The following is a 25919-nucleotide window of genomic DNA, read 5'->3' on the forward strand; positions in this document are numbered from 1 at the left end:
CGCTATGGGGGACTTTTGGGATAGTATTGGAAATGTAATTGAGGAAAATATGTAATAAAAATATTAAAAAAAAATACACAACAGACTGCCTAAGACCAAAAAAAAAAAAAAAAGAGATGTCACTATAGCTACAAACATGCAGATTTTATAAAACCCAACACAGCTAAAATGCAAGTTGCCCACGAGCCAAAAGGTGCAGGAGGCACCTGTGCCAGCCCTTTGGGTTCCAGTAGCCTTGAAGGCATCAAGAGAAGAGAACTCTGCAAACACAGGTAGAGGTCATGAAATGCAAACCATCTACATCTTCACAGCATGTGTGGTGTCCTGGGCTGGGGATAGTTATTGTGGTTCACCAACAAAAAGCCAGCTTGTGTGATGGGAGAAGTGCCCTTCTGCTCACCAGAGCTGGCACTTTCAGGGCACTGACTGTGTCTTGATACTTTGTTACAGTGAACAGCGCCGGCCTGGAAACCACCTGATACATTGTCACAATGAGCATGGCAACTGGTTCTTATTTTATTTATTTATTTTATGTGTATTAGTGTTTTGTCTGCATGTATTTCTGTATACCACATGCACGTCTTGTATGTACAGAGATCAGAAGCAGGCACGGAGTCATCTGGAAGCAGAGTTAGTGATAGGTGTGACCCACCATGTGTGTGCTGGGTTACAATCCCAGGTCCTCTGTGGGAACAATTGCTCTTAACCGCCGAGCTATGTTTCTAGACCCCTTTTAATTATATTTTTTAATCTTTAAGTTTATTTTGCATGTGTGTATGTATGTCCACAGCATGTGTGTAGATGTCAGAAGACAACATGGACAACTGGGTTCTGTCTTTCTAGCGTCTGGGTCCAGACACTGAACTCTGGTAGTCAGGAATTGCAGCAGGCACCTTCACTCACACGGCTGTCTCTGTGGTCCTGCCGGTGTTCAGTGGAGCTTTTAAAAGCCCAATATACAAAGAGAATTTTCTTGTTTTCTAAGACTAACTTTTATGCTTAAAACTCAAAAGTTAAGCATGCTATGAATCAAGTAAATTGTTTTTAAAAATTGGGTCTTCCCTCCTCTTCTGAAAGGAAAGGAGTGAATTCCAAAGAGCTCACATCAGCAGAGCACTCAGCAAAGGTGCTCTCCCCGTGCTCAGCAAGGGTGCTCTCCCCGTGCTCAGCAAGGGTGCTCTCCCCGTGCTCAGCAAGGGTGCTCTCCCCACTAATGACCTGCCAGGATGAGACTGTTCTTAGCTTTGACCCTGTATTCTCTGTCTGCCTAAACTACATAACACTCATAGGTTTCTGGACACCAGAGCTGGTGTTGGCATCTTGCCCATCTCGATTCTTTGCCAAAAAATAAAGGAGATATTGTTATCAGAAAATATAAAAATCACCTGTCCTGGCCTCCTTTGCCCCAGTGTGTACATGCATGATCCAGGCTGACATCTCCTTTTGTCCTCAATACTGATTAAGATAAGGTGACAACATTCATCACAAAATATGAAGGAGTCATTGTTAAAATTCCCCCTAGACCCTGCAACTATCTTCACGAGACATTCACAGAGCCTCAGCTGCAGCATAGCTGTGTGATAGAGACATCGACCCTCACAGAGAGCCTCAGCTGCAGCATAGCTGTGTGATAGAGACATCGACCCTTGTTTAAATCACGTTGGGGAGGCTTTTCTGGGCTCAGGCCACATAAAAATACCTTTGGGCAGTCTCGGGGTTTTGGAAGCAACATATTGATGGAGATCAAAGGAGGGCCCCACCCAGCCTGTACCTGTGCAGATGAAGCTGGAGAGGCCTCCGTAAATGACTTCGTCATTGTCGGGCAATATGAATGGACACCTTGTCTGCACCTCCAAACAATATTGCTTGCAAGGAATGGTCTTTCTGCAGTTAAACTGTGTGACTTCAAAATACTGGGAGCAGAGCCAGGCTTTGTAGACAATCTGAAAAACAAAGAGAGAAAAAAATCAGAGATGTGGAGGGCTGCTACACACGTTTTTTATAAGGATTAGGCTGGGTGGAGAGAGCATGCTTCAGTTTTACATGGGTCGTAGACAACTGGGGGTAGTGCTGTTTACAGCTCCACATGGTAAGAACACCGCTATTGAGTACCTGCAGTGAGAGTATTGAATACAAGCCTATGGAGAATGGAAAAGGTATTTAATTTAAAGAACTCTTGGAAAACAGTGTATTTGAACCGACTCTAAAGTTTTTAGGATCCAGTGATATATAAAGTAAAGAACACAATAAGCCCGGCTGATAATGTAACTCACTGCAGTGGGGCAGAGAGACTCAGTTGCTTCTCTAGCTTCCCCACTTCTCATACCTCGATTGGGCACTAGGTGGCGCGCGAAGCGCTTTGCAAGGACTCCTGCAAGGTGCAAAAGCATGTGGGCTGTTACAGCTTGCTTTGCCCACAGCAGACAGCAACAAGAACTGGGTGTTTGCATCTGTGACTCACACGGACTGCACTGAAAACCTCACTGAAAACGGAAATACTCAGTACAAATCAGACATCATCTGCTCCATTTGATTAGGAGAAGGATGGTCGTTCTTCCACCAGAATCCTGCAGTTGACCTTTGACCCAGTGCAATCTATCTTCGCTAAGTATTTATGTACTCTACTGACTGTGTGGCTTTCACTGATCTCTTTCTCTGTGTGATTACTGGGGAAGTAAGCACTGAAAATTCGCCCCTTCCCCGTACCGTGAAGTAAACTAAGTCTGAATTTAAACAAAGCAGCATAGATCTGTGAAATTCAGTTTCTTTCCCGGTCTTTAGCAACAGTGGATTCTGCTGGTTTCTAGGAGTAAATAATACTATTTAGTTCGTGTTTCATCCATTATACTCTACCTTGAAAAATGGATGGCTTAGCAATAAATTTACATGAATAAAATATAAAATAGGATGAAAATTAAACGTATTTAACAAATTTATGTATCTTCCTAGCAAATTAAATTTTTTTCAGCCCTGATTCTTGGCATTTAGAATATATTGACTGATCACATATTTCTCAAGGACAGTAAGTATGTAAATAAATAGAAAGTTTTAGAATTCAAAGCCCAAAATATGTAGATTTCCCAACTTTTGTTTTCAGTGGTTATGTTGTGCTTAATCGGAAAATGCTTTCAAAAACACACGACCATTAACAGGGTTTTCAGACAACTGTAAACAACTTGACTCGGGTGCCTGACCAAAGCCCATTTATTATGAGCTAATTGTTCTGGGATTACCTCACAATTTCTTATTAGTTTCATAAAAATCACGTTTTATTCTTTGAAGAAAAGGCCTCTAAAGGCCGCAAAGATGAATATGAAATTTATTAATAACTACAGAAGGCTAACGTAGCGTTCCTTGCAGTCAGTAATGATTTACCATCATCCTGATCACTTTATGCCTGTGTGCATGGAGTTTCGAATGAATCCTAACATAACAATGACCAAGGAGACTGCTGAGAAACCTTGTGTTTCAGCTGGCAAGTCCAGGTATGCCATGGGCTCCCAGGGTGGTAGGTGTCCGGTGGACCAGATGACACCACAGAATAAGAGGCAGAAACATCAGCTTCAGAAGAAGGGACAGAGAGGTGGTATCTAAATTGCACTTGGGGTAAAGCATCAGTGGGGGACGCTTTTTGATCAACCTATCCTAGTGTGACAAAATCCAACAGGGGATACAGCATTTATGATGTCAGTGAAGCCATGGTGTCTGGGTGCCCTATGTGCTTTGTGATTTCTGGCTTTAATTACCTTTGTTAGGTGTTAGAAGCAAGTGGGCATTTTCATATGTACAGGCTAGTGATAAAACTGCATGCTAGTGGAAGCCCTCACTGAATATTTCTGGGACTCTAAAGACTACAATGGTCTGCTCTATTTTAAGGACTCTTTCTGCACATACAGAAAAAGCTCCAGGTATTCCATGGGCACCACTGTATACTCTGTCTCCAGTCCTGCCCGACTGGCTATTAACTTTTTTGGTTTTTTAAGACAGAGTGCCAGGCTGGCCTTGAAATCACTATGTTGTCAAGGATGACCATATTGTCCCCATCTCTCTGGAATTGCAGTATGGCACATATCTAGTTATGCTGTGCTAGGGATAGAACCCAGGGCCTTGCTCATGTTAGGCAAGCACGCTACCAACTGAACTACACCCTCAGGCAGCTTTATATTCTTTCATATCCGTAAGTCTGAGTGTCAGGTTATGACCTGTCTACATCCCCACTCCACCCACAGACCGTGGGGTGGCATTGAGTGATGCATTTTGAGATATGGACATATCCTTTGCATCCTTTCCCTTGCCATGATCCAGCTGAGATGGACCCATTTTTATTCTTGCTCCATCATATTCCCATTGCAGATATTTGTTCCTGCCTCAAGAAGTGAGCAAGCGGCCAAAGCAGAGTGAGGTTTTTTTCTCATCACCAGGCAGGAGCTACAGACAGGAGAGAGAGAGAGAGAGAGAGAGAGAGAGAGAGAGAGAGAGAGAGCCCTCTAGCCACCACAGTGAGCAAGCACGCAGCTTCCCTGCCCTTCAGTTCTGTGATGAACCTGAATGTTTAGATAGCCATAGAAAGCTCCCATCTGAGAAATACATTTCCGTTCCCAAGCATCTGTTGAGAATCAGCGATGGGAACCACGAGGAGGAAACAAAATAGGGAGGACAGAGAAGAAATATTTATCATAATGTGAGAGATTAAGGCAGGGGAATGGTTTTATATAAGGAAGGAATTATCGTTTCCCCGTGCGGACATGTTTGTAATAAAACAGGCAACACAAGCACCGAGGACATTTGCTAGAACATTCCAGCATTAACCGAAAAAGATTTGCATGGGAGGAAAGGCAATTTTGTAAGTCTGCAAAAGATGACTTGAAAAGTAAAATGAAACAAACAGACAGACAAACAGCTCAAAATACATGCTAGCAAAAATCTGAATATTATTCTAGGAAGAATGGATTCTGCCTGAGAATATACCATCAAGGGCAGGAGATAAGGGGTGGGTGCTAGCAACCATCTCTGCTCTCAGAGAGAGCTGCTGTGGGCTGTGTGCCCGTGATGAGGCTTGGCTTATTTACTCACCATTTGTAATGTGGGGTCAGAATGGCAAGATATCCTGAAAGAAACTTACATCTTGGAATAACCAATTAGCTGAGCTTAAAGAGCACTCATTAGGAAGAAGCCCATGGCCTGGACTGTAAACCTAGCCTATTATCTGAGGCAGAAGAGGCCATGAGCCCTAGAGAGTACCCACATGGCAGAAAAAGAGTGACTCCCACATGGAGGCATGACACACACACACACACATACACACACACATACACACACATACACACACATACACACACACATATACACACACGAAAATAAATTTAAACAGTGGTTATCTTCAAACCAAGATGTCTTCCCTGGCCCCTCACTCTGATAATGACTTACTTCCTCAGCTTTCTACCTTGTTGCTACTGAGTTTCACCAGATCCACATTTACACAGCTAAGTCTGCACTGTATGGAGAAAACAGACATTTTTCAGTGCTGGTCTGCAAGAGCAGCTGCCTGTAGCTACTGCATTTCCTTGCTGAGTACGAACTGTACAGGTTTAAGTGGGTGAGAGATTCAAAAGTCAAAGCTGGAGTTCGTGCATCTTCATGAGGATGCTCTGATCCATCTGAGAAGCACTGTATGCATCCAGGAATTAGAAGGAATTAGAATCTACTCTGAGAAGGAGGCCAAAAAAATGGCTTCACCTCTCACAAATGGCTCTCCTGTCCCCAAGTTTCCAATTTCTCCTGGCACTTGCTTTGTTGCCAATGCCTCTTCCTCTCACATACCAGGCGGGTGAGCCCTACCAGAACTTGCTCTGCCTCTATGCTGCTTCAGTTAGAGCAATCTCGCAGGGTTGACTGACTTCACTACTCCATTTTATCAGCCAGGCTGAGAGAAAAACAGAGTCCTGCACACACTCAGAGCTCTGTAGCCTCATCCAGTTGAGCGTTCTGTGGGCTCACAGAGACGAGAAGGATGTTCTGTGGTAGAGAGTGGCTTTGGCAAAGGGATGAGAGCAGAGATAAGAGTGACTGGGGTAGAGAGAAGAATAGAAAGTCAGAGTGTGGAGGACCATGAAGTAAAGACCATTACTGGGTACTGTTGAGTGGTTTCCATGAGTACCACACACATATACCCTCATTTCAAACCAAGCTCAGAGAAGTCACATGGTTTGAACAGGATCCCATAACACAAACAACAATTAGGAGGATGTCTTTGGCAGTTTTACTGCAAGCCCCCACTCCACATATTAAACACAATCTACCCTACTGTCAAGTGAAAGTCAATATTAGCTCCCTTTGCTCTACGGCAGGTGTTTGGCAGTGGCAGAGATCACTTCTTCCAAGATGGGACTCATGGTGTAGGCCTGTAGTCTTTGGTATTCCAGAAGCAGAGGTAGGGGAATTAGATTCACAAGTTCAGACCTGCCTGTACTATATAGTCAGTTCAAGACCTACCTGGGCCACTTATCTCAAATTCGCAAATAAAGGAAGAAATGCAAAAATAGGCCAGGGATTTGGCTGTGGCAAAGTCCTTACTTGGCAGGTGTGGGGCCCTGTACCAAACAAAAGAAAAGGTGGAAATGACGAAGAAGAAACTACACTGCCAGGGCTGGACTTTGGATATGGAAATATGTTCTGCACATCTTTGATAGCTCAGCAACATCCTTCTTCAAGGGGCACAAGTGTTCCTCCCTACAGTGAAAGACTAAACCCGTGGTGCAGCTCACAGTATTCATGAGTTTACCGACACAAGCTTCCAACCCTATGAATCGCTGACATGAATAATGTAGTGGATAATGAGGAAGGAGCCAGAAATGTACCTGGAATTGTCTGTTACCCAAATTAACAACTGCCTCCAATTAAGAAGTATATTTCCCTGGCTCTGATTTTGTGGTGCACACGTGCTCTCTCTCTCTCCCTCACCCCCTCTCCGTGCCTGCCTTTTCTTCATGTGGATATTTATTCAGTTATTAAATCACACAGTTGTAGGATCATTTGTATGTGCTTTAAACAGAATTTGCTAAGCATTTTTAGTATGCATTCTTTTTAGTATGCATTCTACACACTTAAATTTTTTAGAATATTGTCCTTACATAAATACAAATTAATAAAATATACCTAAGGCCTATGAGTGTACTCATCGTAGACCATGATAGACTGCAAGAGCTTCCCAAGACAGTGTAATGCTGACTTCCCTGTACCATCCGGGTGTGCACATGACACTTCTGAGAAACCCAGTGTGGTTGGACTGGGCTTTAACTTGTTGTGTGCATTGCCAGATTCTACTGCATAAACATTTAAGACAGAACTTTTAAAAATGACATAAGCAGCTTTTACAGAATTTTATCTATGACAATACAAAACAGTAATCCCCAAAGGAAGGAATCTTGGTCTGACTTGAGTCACTGATGAAGTTGCATAGAGATGTGGGATGAGACTCAGCCAGTGTCCCAAATGTTCCTGTGAATGAGTGAATGAGTGAATGAGTGAATGAGTGAATGAGTGAATGAGTGAATGAGTGAATGAGTGAATGAATGATTAGTCGGAAGCATGCATGCCCCGATGAAAGTGAATGCAAACAGCTACAGCTTACACAGGCTAAGCTTGTCCCTCCTGTTCTAGGCAGGGAGACCCAGTCTTCTTGGCCCGTCTTAGGCTTGTCTCTATTTTCATCTAGACACGAATGGGCTCCATGTCCTCTGCTGCCCTGCTTGCTTTTCAAGGAAAGCTGATAGGCAGCACATTCTGTGTCAAGTGTGAGGTGCTGCGTGCGCTCAGTGATGACAGTTGTTCACGCCACACTCCTGTTCCCACAGGTATGACTCAGCAATTCCAGAGCCATCTAAATCCTGAACCCTTAACCGTCAGGACACCTTCGGATTGTTTGCTGGACTCAGCACAACACAGTTAATAACTCATCCGGCAGCTCCTAAGTGCCTCAGCAACTTTGGGAAACAGTGGGAAGGAGACCATGTTACTGTAGTTCTTCGTAAATGGTGGAATTAAGAGCATGTGTGTTTCAGCATCTTTAACTCTGTGACTGCCTAGGAAATCAGAAAGAAAAAAAATCAAATGGGTGTTTTAGGTAAAATGGAAATAGAATTCATTTATGTAAACTAAGATGGATGATTAAGTCGAAAGATAGGACTTTTGCATTCTTCCTAAAATATGTCTGAATATGAGTCCCTACTGGTTATTTCTCGTTTTCACCCCTCCCTTTAAATAGCATCCCTGGGAAATCAAAAAGATACAGGCATTTCCTGGCTTCCAAGTGCACAGTGTCAGAGAAAATATAGGATGGTATTTTTCAGATAATTTAGAAGCAGATGCCCTCCAGCCTTTGACCCTGGCTATAAGCACACTGAGAACCAGCCACTGGAAGGCAGGCAGGCTTGCAGAAAATGATCCTTCCTGTCACTTTCTTCTGTCCTAGCCAGAACTAGGCACCCATCAGATTGCTGTTTAACAACAAAAACAACAAAGCATGTTGTTGAAGAGCCATTATCATCACTGCTGTGGCATAATTACTGAAGACTCTAACTGATGGGCTCTGTGATAATTAATAACAGTGTTCCACCTGGCAACCTGCAACTTCAGAGCTACAGGCCTCAGCTTCCTCAGAGCTGAAATCTCTATGTTCAGAAGGGCGAGGCGATATCCAGTTCCATTCTCAGAGTAAATCTCCACAGAGAAGTGCACAAGACGCTGAAAAGCGCCTCGCTTACATCCAGAAAGGACGTCCACAGCTTGTACAATTTACATCCGAAAATCTGGACACTTAACTCTAAGAATCCTCTGTTTTGAAAATGAATATTCATATGCACGATAAAATAGGTCACTGCACAGATGAAGAGCTCGCAGTTGTGCCTATCAGATGTGTGTTTGTAGCCCAAATGGTTTCGACTGACCCAGAGGCGTGTGCGCACACTGCGTTAAACTTTAAAACGAGCAACTTGCCTCTGCGGTATAGATTTAGTTTTGCTGTCAGGGTTCTTGAAATAAGCATATTAAGGAATTGTATTCAATTACAGATAATATCAAGACTTAAGCAAGGTATGGATCTATGGTTCAGCGCTGACAAGAATTGTTTCAAAACTGTGGATGGGCCTGAAAGAGCACAGAAAAAGGACAGTAAAGATTTCTTTTCCCATGTAAACAAAGTAACACAACTAAAGTGGCAACTGTCCTTACGAGAGAGAGAGAGAGAGAGAGAGAGAGAGAACAAAATAAAATAAACAAAATTTCTTATAGAAATAAGCAGATTCAGGCAACATATAAACTTAGCTTTTGATCAACTGGTGGGGCGGCAACCAAGAAGAAAGCTGAAATAAACTTTTATTTATCTATTTTAAAGACAGGGTCCCCTTTACAAACCAGGCTAGCCCTGAACTTTCAATCCTCCCTCCTCAGCCCCTTAAGTACTAAAATTACAAGTGATGCTCACCACTCCTGGCTTTGGAATAGATTTTTAAAATAGTCCCTCTGAGACTCTAAATAAAAAAGTGAGCATTTTACTTAACGTTGTCATTGCTAGAGATGCTGTGAATGTGGACACATCCAAAATGCCACCTTTTCCCTGGATTCTGATTGTAACCCACTCAGATATTGATGTATTTTATCCTCTCGCTTCCACCTCCCTCTCCTCCTCCCTTCTCCTCCTCCTCTCTCTCTCCACATTTGGCCAGATTGTATTTCCATTGTCTTATTACAAAGCACCTTCTGCCTGTTTTCCTCACACAGGAACTGAAACAACAAACACACAAAACACTGCTTGGCACATGTGTGAGCGGTTCCAGTTCTCTGTCTATGTAAGCTATGACCCCTTCCCCTCACCCCACCCTTCACCGTGATGTTCTCCTCCATCACTGAGTAGCCAGACAATCACAATCTGCCTTAGTGAGTGCCTGGATCTTCCACTCACAGCCTGCCTAAGCAGCAGAACACCAGACTGTAGATTTCACAGGAAGGGAGCTGCTGCAGAGACTCAGAGGGAGAGAGCATGTATACGCTATTACAATGGAAAGAAATTGGTACAGGTGAAAATACAGTTTGGTTTTATTCCTGTGACTTTAAGAACCTCATTATTATTTAAAATCAGCATGAATCAAGAGAAAAAAAAACTTTTATATTTTCCCATGTAAGTAAAACAATTGCTCAATATCTATCTACCTATTAGTGTGTGCACAGGAAGGGTCTCGGGAGACCATACAAAGCTGAGAAGCTAGAATTCAATTCCCTGGGCTAGACACGTGGCCTAAAGATATCTGTCACTCCTGGACTCTGCAATTATCAACTGTGCCTCTCCGTGCCTACCCAACAGCATGTGTCTCATGTGGGAGGCTTGTGTCATGTCATTTCAGATTCATTGTGGCAAAATAGATGAATGGTATAGGCTTGGACACTCAACATCAGCGAGCACAGGAAGTTCTTTGAGTCTCTATGTGGTCCCTATTTGGACTTCTGCTCCGGTTGGAGCTCAAGTACCGGGGTGACCATGCCCCGCACACCACGTGCTTGTATGGTCTTAGCTCCTCTTTGATAACAGAAATGCAAAGCCATATTTCCAACACACCATTTTTTAATATAATACTTGTACTGAGTCTTCCAGCCTCTATCTGCACGTAGCCGTGAATGGGTTTGGATGGTATAGGCTGCCAGTGCTTAAGGCACAATGCCTGCGTGAGTCCTAACAAACACACTTGGAAAAAACATGTTTGTAGATTTAATTTTAAAGCAACAAAGTAATGACCACCTTTGAATTCAGGTTATCTGATTACATAATCTTGATAATTTCATCAAGTTATAATTTTAGCCAAGTGTTTTTCTGATACACCATGTCTACAATTGCAGGCTGTGTAGGACTGGTGGCTTTCTTGTCTTGGCACACAATAAAGTAGACACTTTTAAAAGCAGTCAACATTTCACCCTCCCAGTGCATGTTATTTTTTACACCACAACACTGAGGACAAAATGGAAAGGAATCTGTGCTGAAGAGACAATTCCTCCAATAAGGAAGCCCCAGAATTTACTCCGGTGTATGTTGCAGGAGAGTGCGTTTGTGTTATCTAAGATTCATTCGGCAATATCACACTCATAGCATTTAAGTGTGGACAGAATAATGGCCTACATGTCAACTAAAATGAGTTCCAGTCAAGTTTGATGAGGTTTTGCTGGCTGATGATAGGTGTTTGCAAAGCCCCATATGTCAAGGTGCAAGCTCTTTGTGTGTGTGTGTGTCACTTGACAGTATATCAAGTGAAGTCAATCCTCTATTAATTTATTCATCTCAGCAACAGTTACTGAGTACATGCCTATGAAGAACATAAGCCAGGCTCGTTGACTAACAGACTGGCACCACTGTTGACTAGTGCTGAATAAAATATAATAGTAAATATAATATAATTAATATAAGTAAGCTTAGAGAAACAGTATTCGTGAGGGTTAGTCTCAAAGAGGGGTAATGACAACTACCATCCAACACAACCTATTTGGAAAACAAACTAAAAACAGGATAAAAGGAACATTTAAGCCCAGAATCACTTCCAAGTTTCCAGCCATTTCACCAGCATGACCTCCTCTATCTCAGTGATATGGGACCGTCAGATGTCTTGTAGCAGATCTGAGTATCAAAGAGTAGAAAGCTTAAGTCTTAGGGAAGCAGGGAAGTAGGAGACAGGAGGAGAGGACGGGAAGTCCTGTTTCTCAGCAGTCAGAGGCTGGGAGGTTCCATGCACAATCACCCTGCATGCTAGGCAGAGCATGCACAGAAGTGTGCTCTCTCGTGGCACCAACCGCTAGGATGCCCAAAGCATCCCTACTTGGATCAACTTCAGCCATTTTAGCAAAGTGAGGGGACTGGTTACTCTAGGTTCGTAATGCTACTGCTGCATGCCAAGGCCCCCTTACCCTGCTTCAGATATTAAGGTTGCCCCTGACAACTGGTTATCTTTTCCACCTCAAACAACCATCTTCCTAGAAGTGGTATTTCTGGATTGTTTTGTAGAATTTCCTATCGTTGTTTTTGCCTTGGGCTTCCAAGTAGAATATTATCTGAACCAGAAAGGGCTCAGATAAAATACAAGCTGTGCTTTTAGACACAACTAAGAATTTTGAAATTATAGCAGGCCTCAGTGAGCCTGTTTATTTTTGGTCTCATTTTAAAACATTTAAATGAGGCAAATGAGGGAATACCTCGTATGCTGATGTAAAATCAACACCAATCATGTTGATGGGGGGCCCATGCTGCTGAGGAGAAGTGCTCTGGGGAGAGCGCTGTCTCTGGAGCACCGAGGGGCATTTTGTCTGGGATAAAGAGAGTTTTCTAGACCTTTCTCACACTGGGGGTTGTGCAACACCTGCAGTATAATTAGGTACTCAAAATCCATGTATACTTTAAAGTGCTTTCTATGACTGTTATTGTGCATCGGGGGCTGCCTCAGGCTCAGCTGCTAACCTGTTCATAAGCAGAGTTCAGGAGAGGGAGCAAGGTGTCCACGGGAGATGCAGAGTGGATGAGGGATGTGGAGAATGGCTTGTTTACCGAAAGAAAACTGCATGCCATGCCCAGGAACAACCACAACCTCACCCCTGGTGTGAAATCAATTCCCCTCTCCACACCCTGGCTCAGAGCAGGGGCATTAAGAAGCCGGCTAAGTGCTTAATTGGGTTCTGAAGGAGGTCCCTCCATTAACATTAATTAAGGCCTCTCTGGGTACAAGAAAGCGCATCTGTCAGGTAGGGGTTTTTTGGGTTCACCTATCTTGCTATTGCTAACTCTGCAAAGCTGTTGCTTTTGGATTTTGCCTAGATTCTAAAGGAAGCTTTCAACGCCTGCAAGGATCAAGGGTAAAGGAACTTCTTGTACCTGAATGGAAGGCTTGGCAAAGTTCTGGAAAGCAGTCCTTTCTCATCTGTGTTTGCCCTTGAGAAGAGAGATGACTGAATTGTATGGAAACAATGTGTTGGCTGCCGCCAAGCACTGCAGTTACCTCTTGCAGAGGCAGTGCCTTCCGAGTTCATAGAGAGGCACTTTTGAGTTAAGTTTGTTATTACCAGTATGTTAATCTCATTAGGTGGGTTCAAATGGCATTCCTGATAGTCAACCCTTTTGGCTAAGAAACTGGAAAGTTCATATGATTCAATACAATAAATTCAAGAAATTCTCATTTTTAAATGGAAAATAAAAAATATAATCTCCTTAGAAAACATGGGAAGTCTTTTTTTTCCTCTCCTTATTTCTGCACCTCCCCACAGTCCAAAAGCAATTCTGTGTGCACAGGAGCAAGAAATATAGCATAAGGTCGCCAGTTTTATCTCTGAGAACCGGATGGAGAGAAATGTGCGCGTCTTCTCTGTGTGTGAATGCACTGTACAGACTGACACATTCCCCATACATGTGCTCATCTCTTTTTGACTTTCAAGATGTACAAAGCAGAAGAATTATGTAGGAAAATTACAAATTTCAACATAATAAATATTTATTGCTTGCCTAGCAAGGACTGGGGGGAATACAAAGAAGATATGCGTAGAGAGTTGGAAGAGTACAGAAGGAGGAGACAGAGAAGGATGGGAAAGAGATAGATGGTTAGGTGGGTGGGTGGATAGATAGACAGAGAAAAAGAGACGGAGATGGAGAGACAACAGAGATAACTCTCCCTGCACATTCTAACAAAGAGACTAGAAGTGCAGCGAAGGAGGAGGTTCAGGTCCAAGGCCTTTCAGTGAAGCTTAAAGAGCATTGATTTTGACAAGGAAAATTGACAATATAAGGCTTATAATGAAATATTCTCTGTTTGGACTAATAAGGAGACTAGAAAGAGAACACATGCTCTAATGCTCTAAAGCTGTCCTACGACAAGATACAATGTATCTTTCAATAAAAAGCTAGCTTTTTTAGTCCTTTGCGTATTTTGTGGCATCTCCAATTTCTTTTCATTTTGTCATTAAAACGTGATGTGGGAAATGCATAGCAGGTAAAACCTCCAGGAACTGTTAATGGTTCCTGTCCATTTTGTTTTCTCCTCTGTCCCCTATCCCACCAACCAGGATCTTTGTGCTGTGAATAAGCGACAGAATTTGAATTTGCATTATTATTAGACTAGAGCAAATAAAACTTGTGGTACGTCACAGGACAAAGCCATGTCCCATGTTCTTTACTCATGTTCTTCTTGCCTTCACACCCACACCTGCTGTTCACTGATGGCCCTACAAGGGAAGGATGTCTGTCCTACAGGGAAGAATGCTCTCTATGTTTGAGAGGAAGCCTCAATATCTTTCTGGGAGCCTGAGTAACAGAGGTGACAGATGGGTTTGAAACTAAGAACCGGAAAACAGGAGGTCCAAAGGTCAAACTTCAAAGGTCCAGATGGCCTTCAGGACCCATGAGAGCTGTCACCTCAGAGCTCACCTTAGAGGTGATTGAGCAGGCATCCTCGACAGTGGTGGGCTTTCACGTCTTATCTCATGAAAGCACCCTGAGATCTCTAAGTATTTGTACATCTTCTAATAGATGTCAAGATGGCTGGATGGCAAAGAAATGCATTAGAACTATTGGGAAAGTTGGGCCTGATAGTAAACAAACCCCAAACAAGTCTAAATGTAAACTCTTGCAAAGAAAGTCTGGAGAGAATGGAGACCTGACCTGTGTGTCAGCCCTGCAAATCATAGCAGTTTCCTCTTCTGTAGTCACTGTGAGGTAAGCATTCAGAAACAAAGCCAAGGTAATGAAGGGCATGGCTCACTGCCCCTGCCATGGGTCCTGGTGTGTGGCCTTAGGCTCTCAGGCCAGGCAGCTCAAAGCCAGGGACATATGGAGCTAATCAGTGAGGCTGCCCAGTAATGGAAAGCCTGCTTCTGGGAGTCGAGAGCCCACTCACCACTCACTCTGGGGCCCATCTTGGAGAACACAGGAAGCCCTAATATCTCAAATCTGGAGAGCAGGAGTGAAATGTAATCTGATGGATAGATTTTAGCTCGTTATAATCTTCTAGGCTAGTTCACCCAGAACAACCTTGTCCCCCACAAACATCAGATCCCTAAGTACACACACAGGCAGAGGATCTTAGAGCAAGACTGAAGCGCACAGGCTGTCCTCACGTCCCCCATGCCTCTCTGCCTTCCACTCTGCTGCATCTGTTTGTTAACGACAAAGGGAAACTTTATTTTTTGTTCTATGCACTCAGGAATTGGCATAAAACAACTAAAACAGTTAAGCTGACAGGGGCTTACTTTTGTTCTGAGTTTTGAACAAGTACCAACATAAAAGCAGTAGCTGTTTCCTGGACCACGATTTCTCTATAATGAAGATGGCACAGACCAACAAGAAATCTGGGAACCCAGAAACAGAGCCCAAAACAGAACTCCAACACCTGGTTCAGAACCTTCTCTCGTTGATATATAGCAGGGAGACTAAGTCAAAAGAAGGGGTATTTGTGATTTTTCTCTATGGAGTATCATAAACTAATTCCTCTAATAAGAAGTATGTCGGCATTACCTTCCACAGTGTTGACCCACGAGTTTCCAGTCTTTGAATGGCCACAAAATCTTGAGTCAAATACTCTGTGATTACTGACATAGACCTCTGAGGTGGGGACACCCTCACAGATCATTACCACTATGAATTGGGGGGAAGGGGAGGACAAAAATATACGTAAGTAGTTTGCTTACAGAGTTCCAATGGCTTATTTCTGTCTGGCTGTGCTGCCTGTTATATAAGCAAATCTTAGGCAGGAAGAACAGAGACAGGATCGATAGCAGTTAAATTGAATCCAGTGCTGCCACAGCTACGTTTACTACCCAAGGCCATGAAGGGATGGAGTGAAGATTAACAGACAGAGGGCTCATTACTCTATACTTTAATTACCAAATAACCTAAATCAGCAATAATTTTATCCCTGTGTATTAAAAAGCAACATGCTCCTATTGAAATAATATTACACAACCAGACTTAATTTTAGAAACTATGTTTCTATCATATTTTCTAATCCATGCAAACCCCACATCATTAGTATATTCTCTTCTCTAAAATTCTTTGTCTAAAAAAAGAAAATCGGCATTTAAGAATGTGTAATTGTTAAAGACAAAGGAAGTCAGTAGACGACAGATATTCTAAAACACAGAACCAAGTCAAGCATTCATAATTAAGAGTACGAGCGAGGCAAAACTGTTGAATGGATGCATAAAACTTAACAAGTTTTAACACCACTGTTAAAAGTTATTATTCATCATCAAATAGACTGAAATCGTATGTGATCTTTCATCCCCGAGCCCCCATCACCGCAGAAATTGGAAGTGAGGGCGCACAGATCGTGTAATCTTGTTACTTATTGTAACCACATGGACTTATTCTGTTGCTGTTCCTGTTATATTATACACAAATAGTCACAATTCTATACCAGTTATACACAGGATGGGAGCAGCATAGCTCTGTTAAGTCTGTTCTATGTTCTCAGCATTCAGATCTTCAAATGAGAAATTAAAGGTAGAGGCTGATACTGTGTCTTAGATACACTCAGAACAGGGGAAGGGGAGTGATTGTCTGTCTGTCCTCCTATTTTTAAGAGTGATAGATTGACATTTTCTTCCAGCTACCGTCTTTTTCTTTTCCTCTTCTTGTTTATAAGGGAGGCAAGGTCCGCTGTGTTAAACTCAGAGGTTGAGTGAGAGATTGCACAAGCCCCCTTTTCCAGGAAGGGCCCGAGACTGCGCACGTGGTCGGGATCAGGCTGCACGTCCAGTTAGCCAGTGAGAAACAGTGACCTGATTATCCTTTCACAAGGTAGCAGGTGTCCTTGAAGCAGCAGGATTTTGTGTTCTCTGCTTTAATGAGGATGCTGTTTTTATAAACATCAAAGACGAGTTGGACAGCCAGCCCCAGTAGGCAGGCTGCAAGAGGTTCCGCACAGCCCTGCCATCCACTGGTCCTGCACAGAGTCAAACACGAGGCCAGGCGTGAAGTAGAATAGTCAATGTTCCCAAGATGCCTGCTGTCCTTGGCTGAGGGTCACAAGCCTGTGCTAACATCCACCAAAAGTGGTCTCCCCTGGACTTTGGCACCACAATGTTTAGTATAAAATGAGCAGGGAAGCCTTGTTGAGCTCCCCCAGTCCCGACAAGGTGTTTCCAGAGAATCGGCCTCTGACTTTTGGTAATTACAGTTTGACTGATTGACAGAATCCATTCCTTGGATTTCAGACAGGCGAGCTGACATGAGAATCCGTGTGCTGTGCTTGCTTGAATGCTAACAAGGCACAGTAAGCCTCTCCTATCCACTTTGCCTCCACATCCTGGCCAACGATTCTCAAGGCAAATGAATCCCCAGTCAGCCCTCTTAGTCTGCAGCCTGAGAACACCAACTACAGCTGTCTCAGTTCTTAATCATCTTTTCCTGTATAGCTTTTGCTCAGTTAAATTAGTTTAATTGACCAAGGGACTAAGCCACTAGCTATTACATAACATATTAGAACTCTTCATAGAAAAAATCAATAACACAAGTAGTATTCATTATTAGAATGCACCCCGTCTGTTATTCAAATGTTTCCTGAAAGGGCTTTGTTTATTATTTTGTTAACAATTTCACCCAACTGGAATCTCAGCCTGAAGCATAACTAAGATAAATCAGGTTTGCAAGCACCAATTTCTGTTTCAAAACTGAATGCAGACCATGAGATGGAATTCTTGCTTTTGTGATGTAGACATTCACAGGAGCACTTCCAAACGGTTTCAAAAAAAAAAAAAAAAAAAAAAAAAAAAAAGACAACAATTAGACAATTACACACACTTACAGTGGTCCAGACCAGTACTCAGAATTCTACTCAGTTACTGGATGCAGGTTTGCTTTCCAAAAGGCAGGCTATCCTTGTTTTGGCTTCTTGTGGTAAATAAACTCACTTTTCAAAGGATTCACATTCATATAAAAGAATGACACAGGGATCAAACGGCCTGGCTGTGTTCACTATCTCTTATGGTTGTCTGGGTACAGTTTGTAGTAGGCAGGTGCCTACCTACAACTCCTCTGACTGCCAGACACAGTCATTTCCTGTCTGGTCAGGGTGGGATGGAAGGTTAGTGTGAACAGACACTGCTGACTTCCACCTGTGTAGGTCACAGTACCCTGTCAGGAGGAGAAAGGATGTGGGTAGGGCTAAGAATAGTGATACCTTTGCTTTGTGGGGGGTTAACTTTAAAATGCTCCAGGCAGATGCCTTGCCCAAAAGTCAGTCTTTTTGACATTATGCAAGACCCCAGAGACTAAAAGGTCAGCAGCGGTATGCTTTCTTTTCTTCCTTGGCAGAAATAGCACAAATTCCGGAAAAATACCTTCATTTTGAAAGTTAGAACCCGGTCTTAAAGGGGTGTATTTCTTGTCATTACTCATGAAAGGGACGGGCCGGGAACTGCAAAACTCCGTCTCTACTCAATGTAGCCATGTCCGACGTTTCTTTCCTATGATAAATGTACACATATATACCTTATATTTCTCATTTCTGTTATTTTTCTATGCTTTGTTTTTTATGGAGGTCATTATTTTAACAGAATTCCAAATATAGAAATTAAAGGGACACTAACTGTCAAGCTAACCCTTCTGCAATGACAATGTGAGCATTAGGTTAGGTGGACGGAGGTAGAACTGGGTAGAACTAGATAAGAGGGTTTAGCTCTGTGACTGGTGCATTAAACCCCAGACTAAGTCTTTAACATAGAATAAGGACGTTAGCTGACAAAGCCGGAAGGGAAATAGAAACATGTTAAAAGTGCTCAATGCCGTAACTTCTCAAATGTATTATAACTACCTCAGTTACGTCCCAAAGAGACATAGACAAGATGAAAACACATGAACTAGGTTTAAGATAATCTAGGATCCGTCAAGCTGTACACTAGATAAGTGGATGATTGCCTCTGTGTGTGTGTGTGTGTGTGTGTGTGTGTGTGTAAATCCCTGGTCCCCATTATAAACTGTGATGCACAGGTTTGTTGTTATCTCTGATCCCAAGGATTATGGGAACCTAATTATGGGATTAATGGCTCAAGAAAAGGGTCATTTTTCCAGAATGTTCTAGATAATGTCCAAGAGAGTTTCTACCTATTAGGTAGATATTCCTTATTGCTAAGGTCAAAGTAATGAATTATTTATTTATTTTATGTATGTAAGTACACTGTAGGTGTTTTCAGACATACCAGAAGAGGGCATCAGATCCCACTACACATGGCTGTGAGCCACCATGCTGTTGCTGGGATTTGAACTCAGGACCTCTGGGAAAGCAGTCAGTGCTCTTAACCACTGAGCCATCTCTCCAGCCCAGGTCAAAGTTATGAAACAAGCATAGTGCATCATACAGTACTCAGGGTGCAAAGTCGCTACTAGCTACCACGTGGCAGTCACTTAACTCCTGAGTGCCCCCTCTCCCTGGGCATTTTGCATAGCATCCCTGTATTACGAGCTTGCCAGAGAAGTTAAATGGTAGGACATGACTGTTTTCTATGGTAGGTGGCTAGGAATCACTCAGGTGTACAGACACACAGAGGGCCTTAGCAGCATAGGCTCTGCCAGGCTTTGCTCTTAAGGATGGCTCTTACTTCAAGTTGCTCCCAGTCACCCAGGGGTGAGACAGGAAAATAATGACTTCAACGTAAGATATGGACAGTGTCTGTATCCAGCATAGGTGGCTAATGGTGGACTAGTTCAAGGTGCCTCATGTACCATAGTTCCTGAGCTAAGTCCGTCAAAAGGTGTGCTCCTATGATCTGGGAGAAAAGGAACCTTCTAGCCAGAACAACATGAAGGCATCTTAGACATAGCTTTTTCTGCAGTTAAAAACATAGCAAGCCATTCTCCATAGAAACAAAGACACGGATTCTGTGGAGACACCTATTGTTTGGCAGAAATAGCCTTAAGATTTTCCCCATGAAATGTAGTTTTCCTTCCACATTTAAATCGGAGTCACAGAAAATACAGCATGCTGAGAAGTAGGGACCTTTTTCAGAGATATTTTAGTTAGATGACTTGAACAGCTGTGTGGGGGATGGATTTTAATGTTGCATGATCATGGAGAGAGAAATAACATGAAGTTCCCACAGAGAGATGAAGGCCCTCATGAGGCCAAGGGTGGTGGGGAAGGAAAGTGGGAGGGACCTAAGAATTTGCATAAGGTAAACAAACACAGAAAACAGGTTTGATTGGATGCAGAAGACAAAAGAAAAATAGAGGATACTAGCTAGAGGATTGTAATCCACTTTCTAGGGCTGGCAGAGTTAATTTCTATAAACTGGGTAGCTTAAAATAAAAGGAATTCACTCTCTGGGTTCTTGAAGCCAGAGGTCCAAAGTTAAAGTGCTAACCATGGACACACTGCTGATGAGTAGAAGGGACTGCTGGGCCTTCCCCCTGGCTAGCTCCTGCTGCTGCTGCTGCTGCCAAACCTCTGTGATTCTCAGGCTGCAGCTGCATGCTTGAATTGGGGTCTCTGTCATGTTATCAATAGAGCTTTCTCTGTGTGTCTGTCTTCAGTGGCTCTTTTTCTTGTAAAGACACCAGTCATCATGATTAGGTCCCTCCTAAGGGCAGCACCCTAGTTTGATTAAAGTTCAAAGATCCTATGTCCAAATATGATTATATCACAGACTCCAAGGATGTGGGCTACAGCATATCTTTGGGGAAATACACTTCAACAAATTCCTAATTTGAATAGGCTAATTTGAATAGTTTCCATTCTAAGAAAACATTGCAACTTGGAATAAGGGACACAGTAGTGACACCAGCTGAGGACCATATACCCAGACATATGAGCCCATGGGGGACAAGTAGCTAGAGCTAGGAGGGGTGTGGTGTTACACAAAATCCTGGTCATAAACCTGGGTTTCTATCTGCAGGTTGTGGCCTCTGGCATTTATAATCTATTCAAGACTAAAGACATTGCTCTATCCACTTGGGCTGTCACTGCTTCAAACCCAAGCTCAGTATTTCCTGGTGCCCAGGCAGCCGTCCCCCTCTGATGCTCTGTAGATGACTGAATGGCACTGAAGCATAATCCCACACATGGGAAGGCCTACAATAATAGTCAACGTCTTTGTAAAGATAGGAAGGCTGGCTGACTTGCAAAGATCCAGGCTATCTTCACCAACGGTCATACAGTTCTTCAGCAGAGTGCAGTAGATAAGCGAGGACTCTGGAGACTTCATTCTGATTCTAAGTCATTCTTTGGAGGTTTTTTTTTTGGTAAAAGGATAACGATAACGATCTTAGGTGTCTGGACTCTGATGCAACCACTGTTAGTTGGGTAACTGCACGTGTGCTTTGCGGTAAGGCTTCTGTGTCTCGGTTTATCTAACATGTCAACACAGGCCACTTGTATTGTGGAGCCCATTGAGGTTGTAGAGATCTACAATGCAGGCAATGTCCTCACACAGCCCTGGCACACATCAGTTGTTGGCACGATGGTTCTGAAGGCACCCATTACTTGGCGTTGCCAGTTTGCTCTCCGTGAGATCACGGTGAGTGGTCAACAGGGTTTGGTAGAGAGGCTCCCTTCCTCTGGGAGACACACATCAGATATAGAAGGCCTCCCTCCCAGCCTGGCAAGCGGTAAAGCCAATGGGGAGAGAAGCACCTTGGCTCAGGGTGGAAAGGGCTTGGTGGCTCAAAGATAGGTGAGAATTAATTTCCAGTTAGCTGCTTCCCACTGTGGAAAACAATAACAACAAACCTCCAGATTTTCACATCTCCAGGCAAACAAAACATGAAAGCTGTTTCTACATGCAACCTTATATTTCCTATTGTGTATCTCAAACCCCCCAAAGCATGCAAATATCCCCTCAAAGACAGCCATCTCCTGTGATTCTTAGCCAAGAGCGCCTGTCTCTTCCCCTGTGTCCTCCTGCCTCCTCTGCTACCCACTTTTTCCTGTAAGCAACCAGTGTCCTCAGCAGTGGCCACACGCAGAGCAGAGGCAGGTGACCCCTTGATAGGAAGGCCATTCCCTCACCCACTTCCATGCCCGACACCAGGTGAGCACCCAGCAGGCGCTGTCAAATTATGACAACCTGGAGGAACGAATGAACTAGAGATGGGGCAGAACAGTGAGGCATATCTGGGACAAGGTTTCCACTTTCTCATTTTACAGAACAAAGGAACCCATTGATGGTGTGGAAAATTACCTTTGTTATGTAATATTTGAACAAATCATAAGTGGTATGTTTTGAATTAATTTACATTTATTTTCATTAATTGAGAAACATTAATTAACACAAAATTTGTAAGTAGTTCACAGTGATAGCTGTGGGCATATTATTTGTGGCTCCCTGCTTAACCAAAGACCCCAATCTACTGGGTGGTATGATAAATGTAAACAAGACCATGGTAAGAAAACTCATTGACAGCTCCGGCTTCCCTTTTGGGATGACAGAACCATAGTTGTGTGAACTCTCTCAGCTTTTTTATTACAGTGTGCCATATCTGTTGTTTCTTGAGCAAATGGACCAACACAGTAACCTGGCAATCATTTGAAACAACATAAAAACATCACCAGGGATCCTTTGTTGTACCACCACTGTAGGTGTAAATCAAGCCATTGGGGCTCTAAGCCACTCCCTCTCATTCTGGTCTCTAGGCAGCCATCCTTACAGCCCAAATGACATCATTGTCTCTGTCAATTGTCCACTGCTTCTCTTGTTGATACATGTCATCTGTCCAGTAGCTGCCCTCGGTTTTCTTATGGGTTCTTCCTTCCTGGTATCTCCTCCTCTCCTTGATTCATGTTTTGAATAGACAGAGTTCACGGCATCTTACAGGTTGTACATGTTAGAATACTAACAGACTTCTCTCATCTCATCCTTCTCCTAAGTCATAGATTAGCATAAAGGTCAATAAGTCAGAGAGCCCTTGTCCCTAGGCTGAATAGTCAATTTCAGCCTGTGCACAGTTCCATTGTTCCTTATCACAGCTCCATTGCTTTGTTCAATGGCACTAACCACCGTGGGTGCCCTTGGGGTTTTCTATTTGATTTCTCATGTTTCTACTTCAACCTGAACTAAAGAAGACCGAGGGCTAAGTCAACACTGTATCTGTCTTTGCCTTCTGCCCTACACTGGACCTCAGGTGTGGCATGTGGTAGAAACTCAACAGATACAGTTTAAGGACATGACGTCAAAAGGAGTGAAGTAGGTGTTCATACAGGTATGAAGACCTGGGTTGGTGCAAAGACCCAGGCTGGTGTGAAGATATGGGTGTGTGTGTGTGTGTGTGTGTGTGTGAAGGCCTGGGGGTTTCGAAGACCTGGGAGATGCAAAAACCTGGGGGATGTGAAGATCTGGGGTGTGTGAAGACCTGGGTAGGTGTGAAGACCTGAGGGGTGTGAAGACCTGGGTGGGGTGAAGACTTTCGAGGGAGCCTTTATACACAAACTACCTCCTGCAGTTCTAAGTAGTTCTGAAAGATTCATTATGTTTTGTCTTCTCTGTAAACTGGAGCAGAGGGCAATGTGCTATGGATAAGCAGGGATGATGGTCAGGAATTAGAATCTGAAGGTCGCTCTACTGTGGATGTAGGAAGCAGAGAACGGAGGCCCTTTCTGGATTCTGGATTCTGCCTTGTATTCTGAGCCCAATCTCCATTTTTGCTAGAGTTGTTCTGTGGTTGAAGAGCATTTCTTGTTCTGCTCCTCCCATGCCTCCCTTCAATAATTCCCGAGGGAAAACCATGGATAAGGAAATGCCAGGCTTCCGAGGTAACAAAAATCGATGTAGTCACAGGGACCATATGAAAGTTGACCTTACCAACTAAAAGACATTTCAAAGCCCTTACAACCACATGTGCTCCGTTATTTGTCAAAATTAGCTACGTAATTTCCCTATGATTGGGAACGCTTTCAAATTCAGAATAAACTGCTGCACTGCTCATACTGACTGTCCAACGACACTGCAAAAACCCTGGGCCCAAACGCAGTTAAGAGACTTAGACAGGAAGGAGTTACTAATCACTTTGCTAAAATAAGTAGTGTTTCCTTTGCAAATTATGATCGTCTGACATTCGAAGATGCATACACTTGACATAGTAGGACTTTGGGACTATCAAAGGTGTCAAATCTATTTATTTCTCAATCCAGTGCAAACAAGGCTTTATCACGATATCAGAGGCCCCTGTTCCATCTGAATTCTTGTCTTAAGATAACGTTTTCTGCATGGGTAGATGTTAGTTAATTTCCTGTTGCTATGACGAAACACTGTGGCCAAGGTAACTAATGGAAGATAATGTTTATTTGGCCTCACTGTTCCGGAGGGATAGAAGAGTTATCGTGTTAGGAATGCATGGCAGCAAGCACCAGGCATGGCTGTTAAAAGCGGTGCTAAACATTTACATCCTTACCACAAGCACGAGGTGGAGCCAGCAGCCTGGAAATAGGTGAGGCACTTTCCATTTCACAAGATCACATCCAGGGACACACTTCCTCTACAAAGGCTTCGGCCTCTAAACTCCCTCAAACAGTGCCACCAAGTGGGACTAAGTGCTCAGATATCAGCACCTACAGGGGACATTGCCCCCCAGTCCTCTGCAGTGTTATTTGCTCTGGTGAGGATGCTCTGTGGCCATCACAGCAACTGCTTTTGAAGTTGGATGATCTTGCCCCCATCTTTGATGCTGTTTCTTCTATCTTTCTTTAAGTCTGACAAATCATAATCTCATGGTAGAGCCAAGGTTCTGATCACAGATAATATCTATCTGCTTCCCTAGGGCTGTGTTAATAAATAATAAAAAAAAGATCATCTTCAAAATTTGATTACCAGTTTTGTCTAATTTCGCTGTGTGCTGAGAGTTTATATCTGGTTGTAAGCTGCAAACTGCAGACAGTAGATGTGTAGGTATGGTTTTCCTATTCCGTATTTAACTGAGATAGGATGTCCTATGTAACGAAGAACTGTTAGTGATTTTTTTTATGTAAAACATTAGCATGTTTTCAATTTAGCAATATTTTTAATTTATGAGGCATGTTAATTAATTTTGAAGTAGGCTAATTAATTTTGGGGTACCAAAAATTAATGAGCTGCACTGGACATGTCAGTGTGTATTAGTCTTGTTTCTTGCTATTGCTTTGAAACTTAAAGACTATATGTCTAAAATTGAGCATGCATTTAGAAAGCATTGTGTTAAATGAAAAATGACTATATTCTCAGCTGAGCAGCTTATATGAAGAAAAGCAAAGTTTTCAGGTGGAGAACTTGAAGATCACTTTCTACTGGGATTTTCCTTGAGAGTGAAGAATACAGATTAAAATTTCATTTCGTTACATTGTACAAAATACGTGCAAAGGAAGTTCTCCTGCCATCCATTGTCATTTGTCTACATTTAGGCATGGTTTATTCCATGAGTAGTTGTGATTTTCAAAGTGTTCCATTTTAACAATGGTTTTGTATAAGATACATTCTCTCCACAAAGTAACAGTTAGGAATGATGTTTTATAAGCTGATACTGCCTGTGTTTCTGTGCTCAAGGTGTTTTTTCCCTTTGTATTTTATTTTGAAACTGAATATCGTATCAGATAGGTGGCAATGGGGGTGCCTCCTGCCAATCACTCCTGCAGGAAGAAGGTTTTTAGAGAATAATTTCTCCAAAAATAATTCATCTCACAAATTTTCATACAGGAGATTCATCTCTTCGACACAGAGCACATAGAAAACCTCACCTGTCATTCAGAGCTATGTCCCTTCTATGTGGATAACGTCCATCATCCCACATCTGTATTTGATTTCATCTGTCTCTTGAGGCTTGCTCTGTGTACCCATCTGGATATACAGAGCTTCCTGCATGAGCAGGCATGGTCTGGTACTTAAACTCAACAAAGCAAATGCAGGTTCACCACCACCTCCTCAAACCATCTTGTCCTGGTTATGTA

General features: G+C 42.9%; 1 protein-coding gene across 2 annotated transcripts in view; it reads right to left on the reverse strand.

Annotated features, from left to right (window-relative positions):
• The window catches only part of Fam155a (family with sequence similarity 155 member A), a 533107-nt gene that overhangs the window by 26370 nt on the left and 480818 nt on the right, over positions 1 to 25919 (reverse strand). For both annotated transcript variants that reach the window (XM_021170640.2, XM_021170643.2), the window contains exon 2: positions 1772 to 1943. In XM_021170640.2, coding sequence (XP_021026299.1) covers positions 1772 to 1943 — 172 coding nt within the window. The remainder of the gene's footprint in view (positions 1 to 1771; positions 1944 to 25919) is intronic.

The sequence above is a fragment of the Mus caroli genome, chromosome 8 (genome assembly GCF_900094665.2).
Source record: "Mus caroli chromosome 8, CAROLI_EIJ_v1.1, whole genome shotgun sequence".
In the NCBI taxonomy this organism is placed as follows: Eukaryota; Metazoa; Chordata; class Mammalia; order Rodentia; family Muridae; genus Mus; species Mus caroli.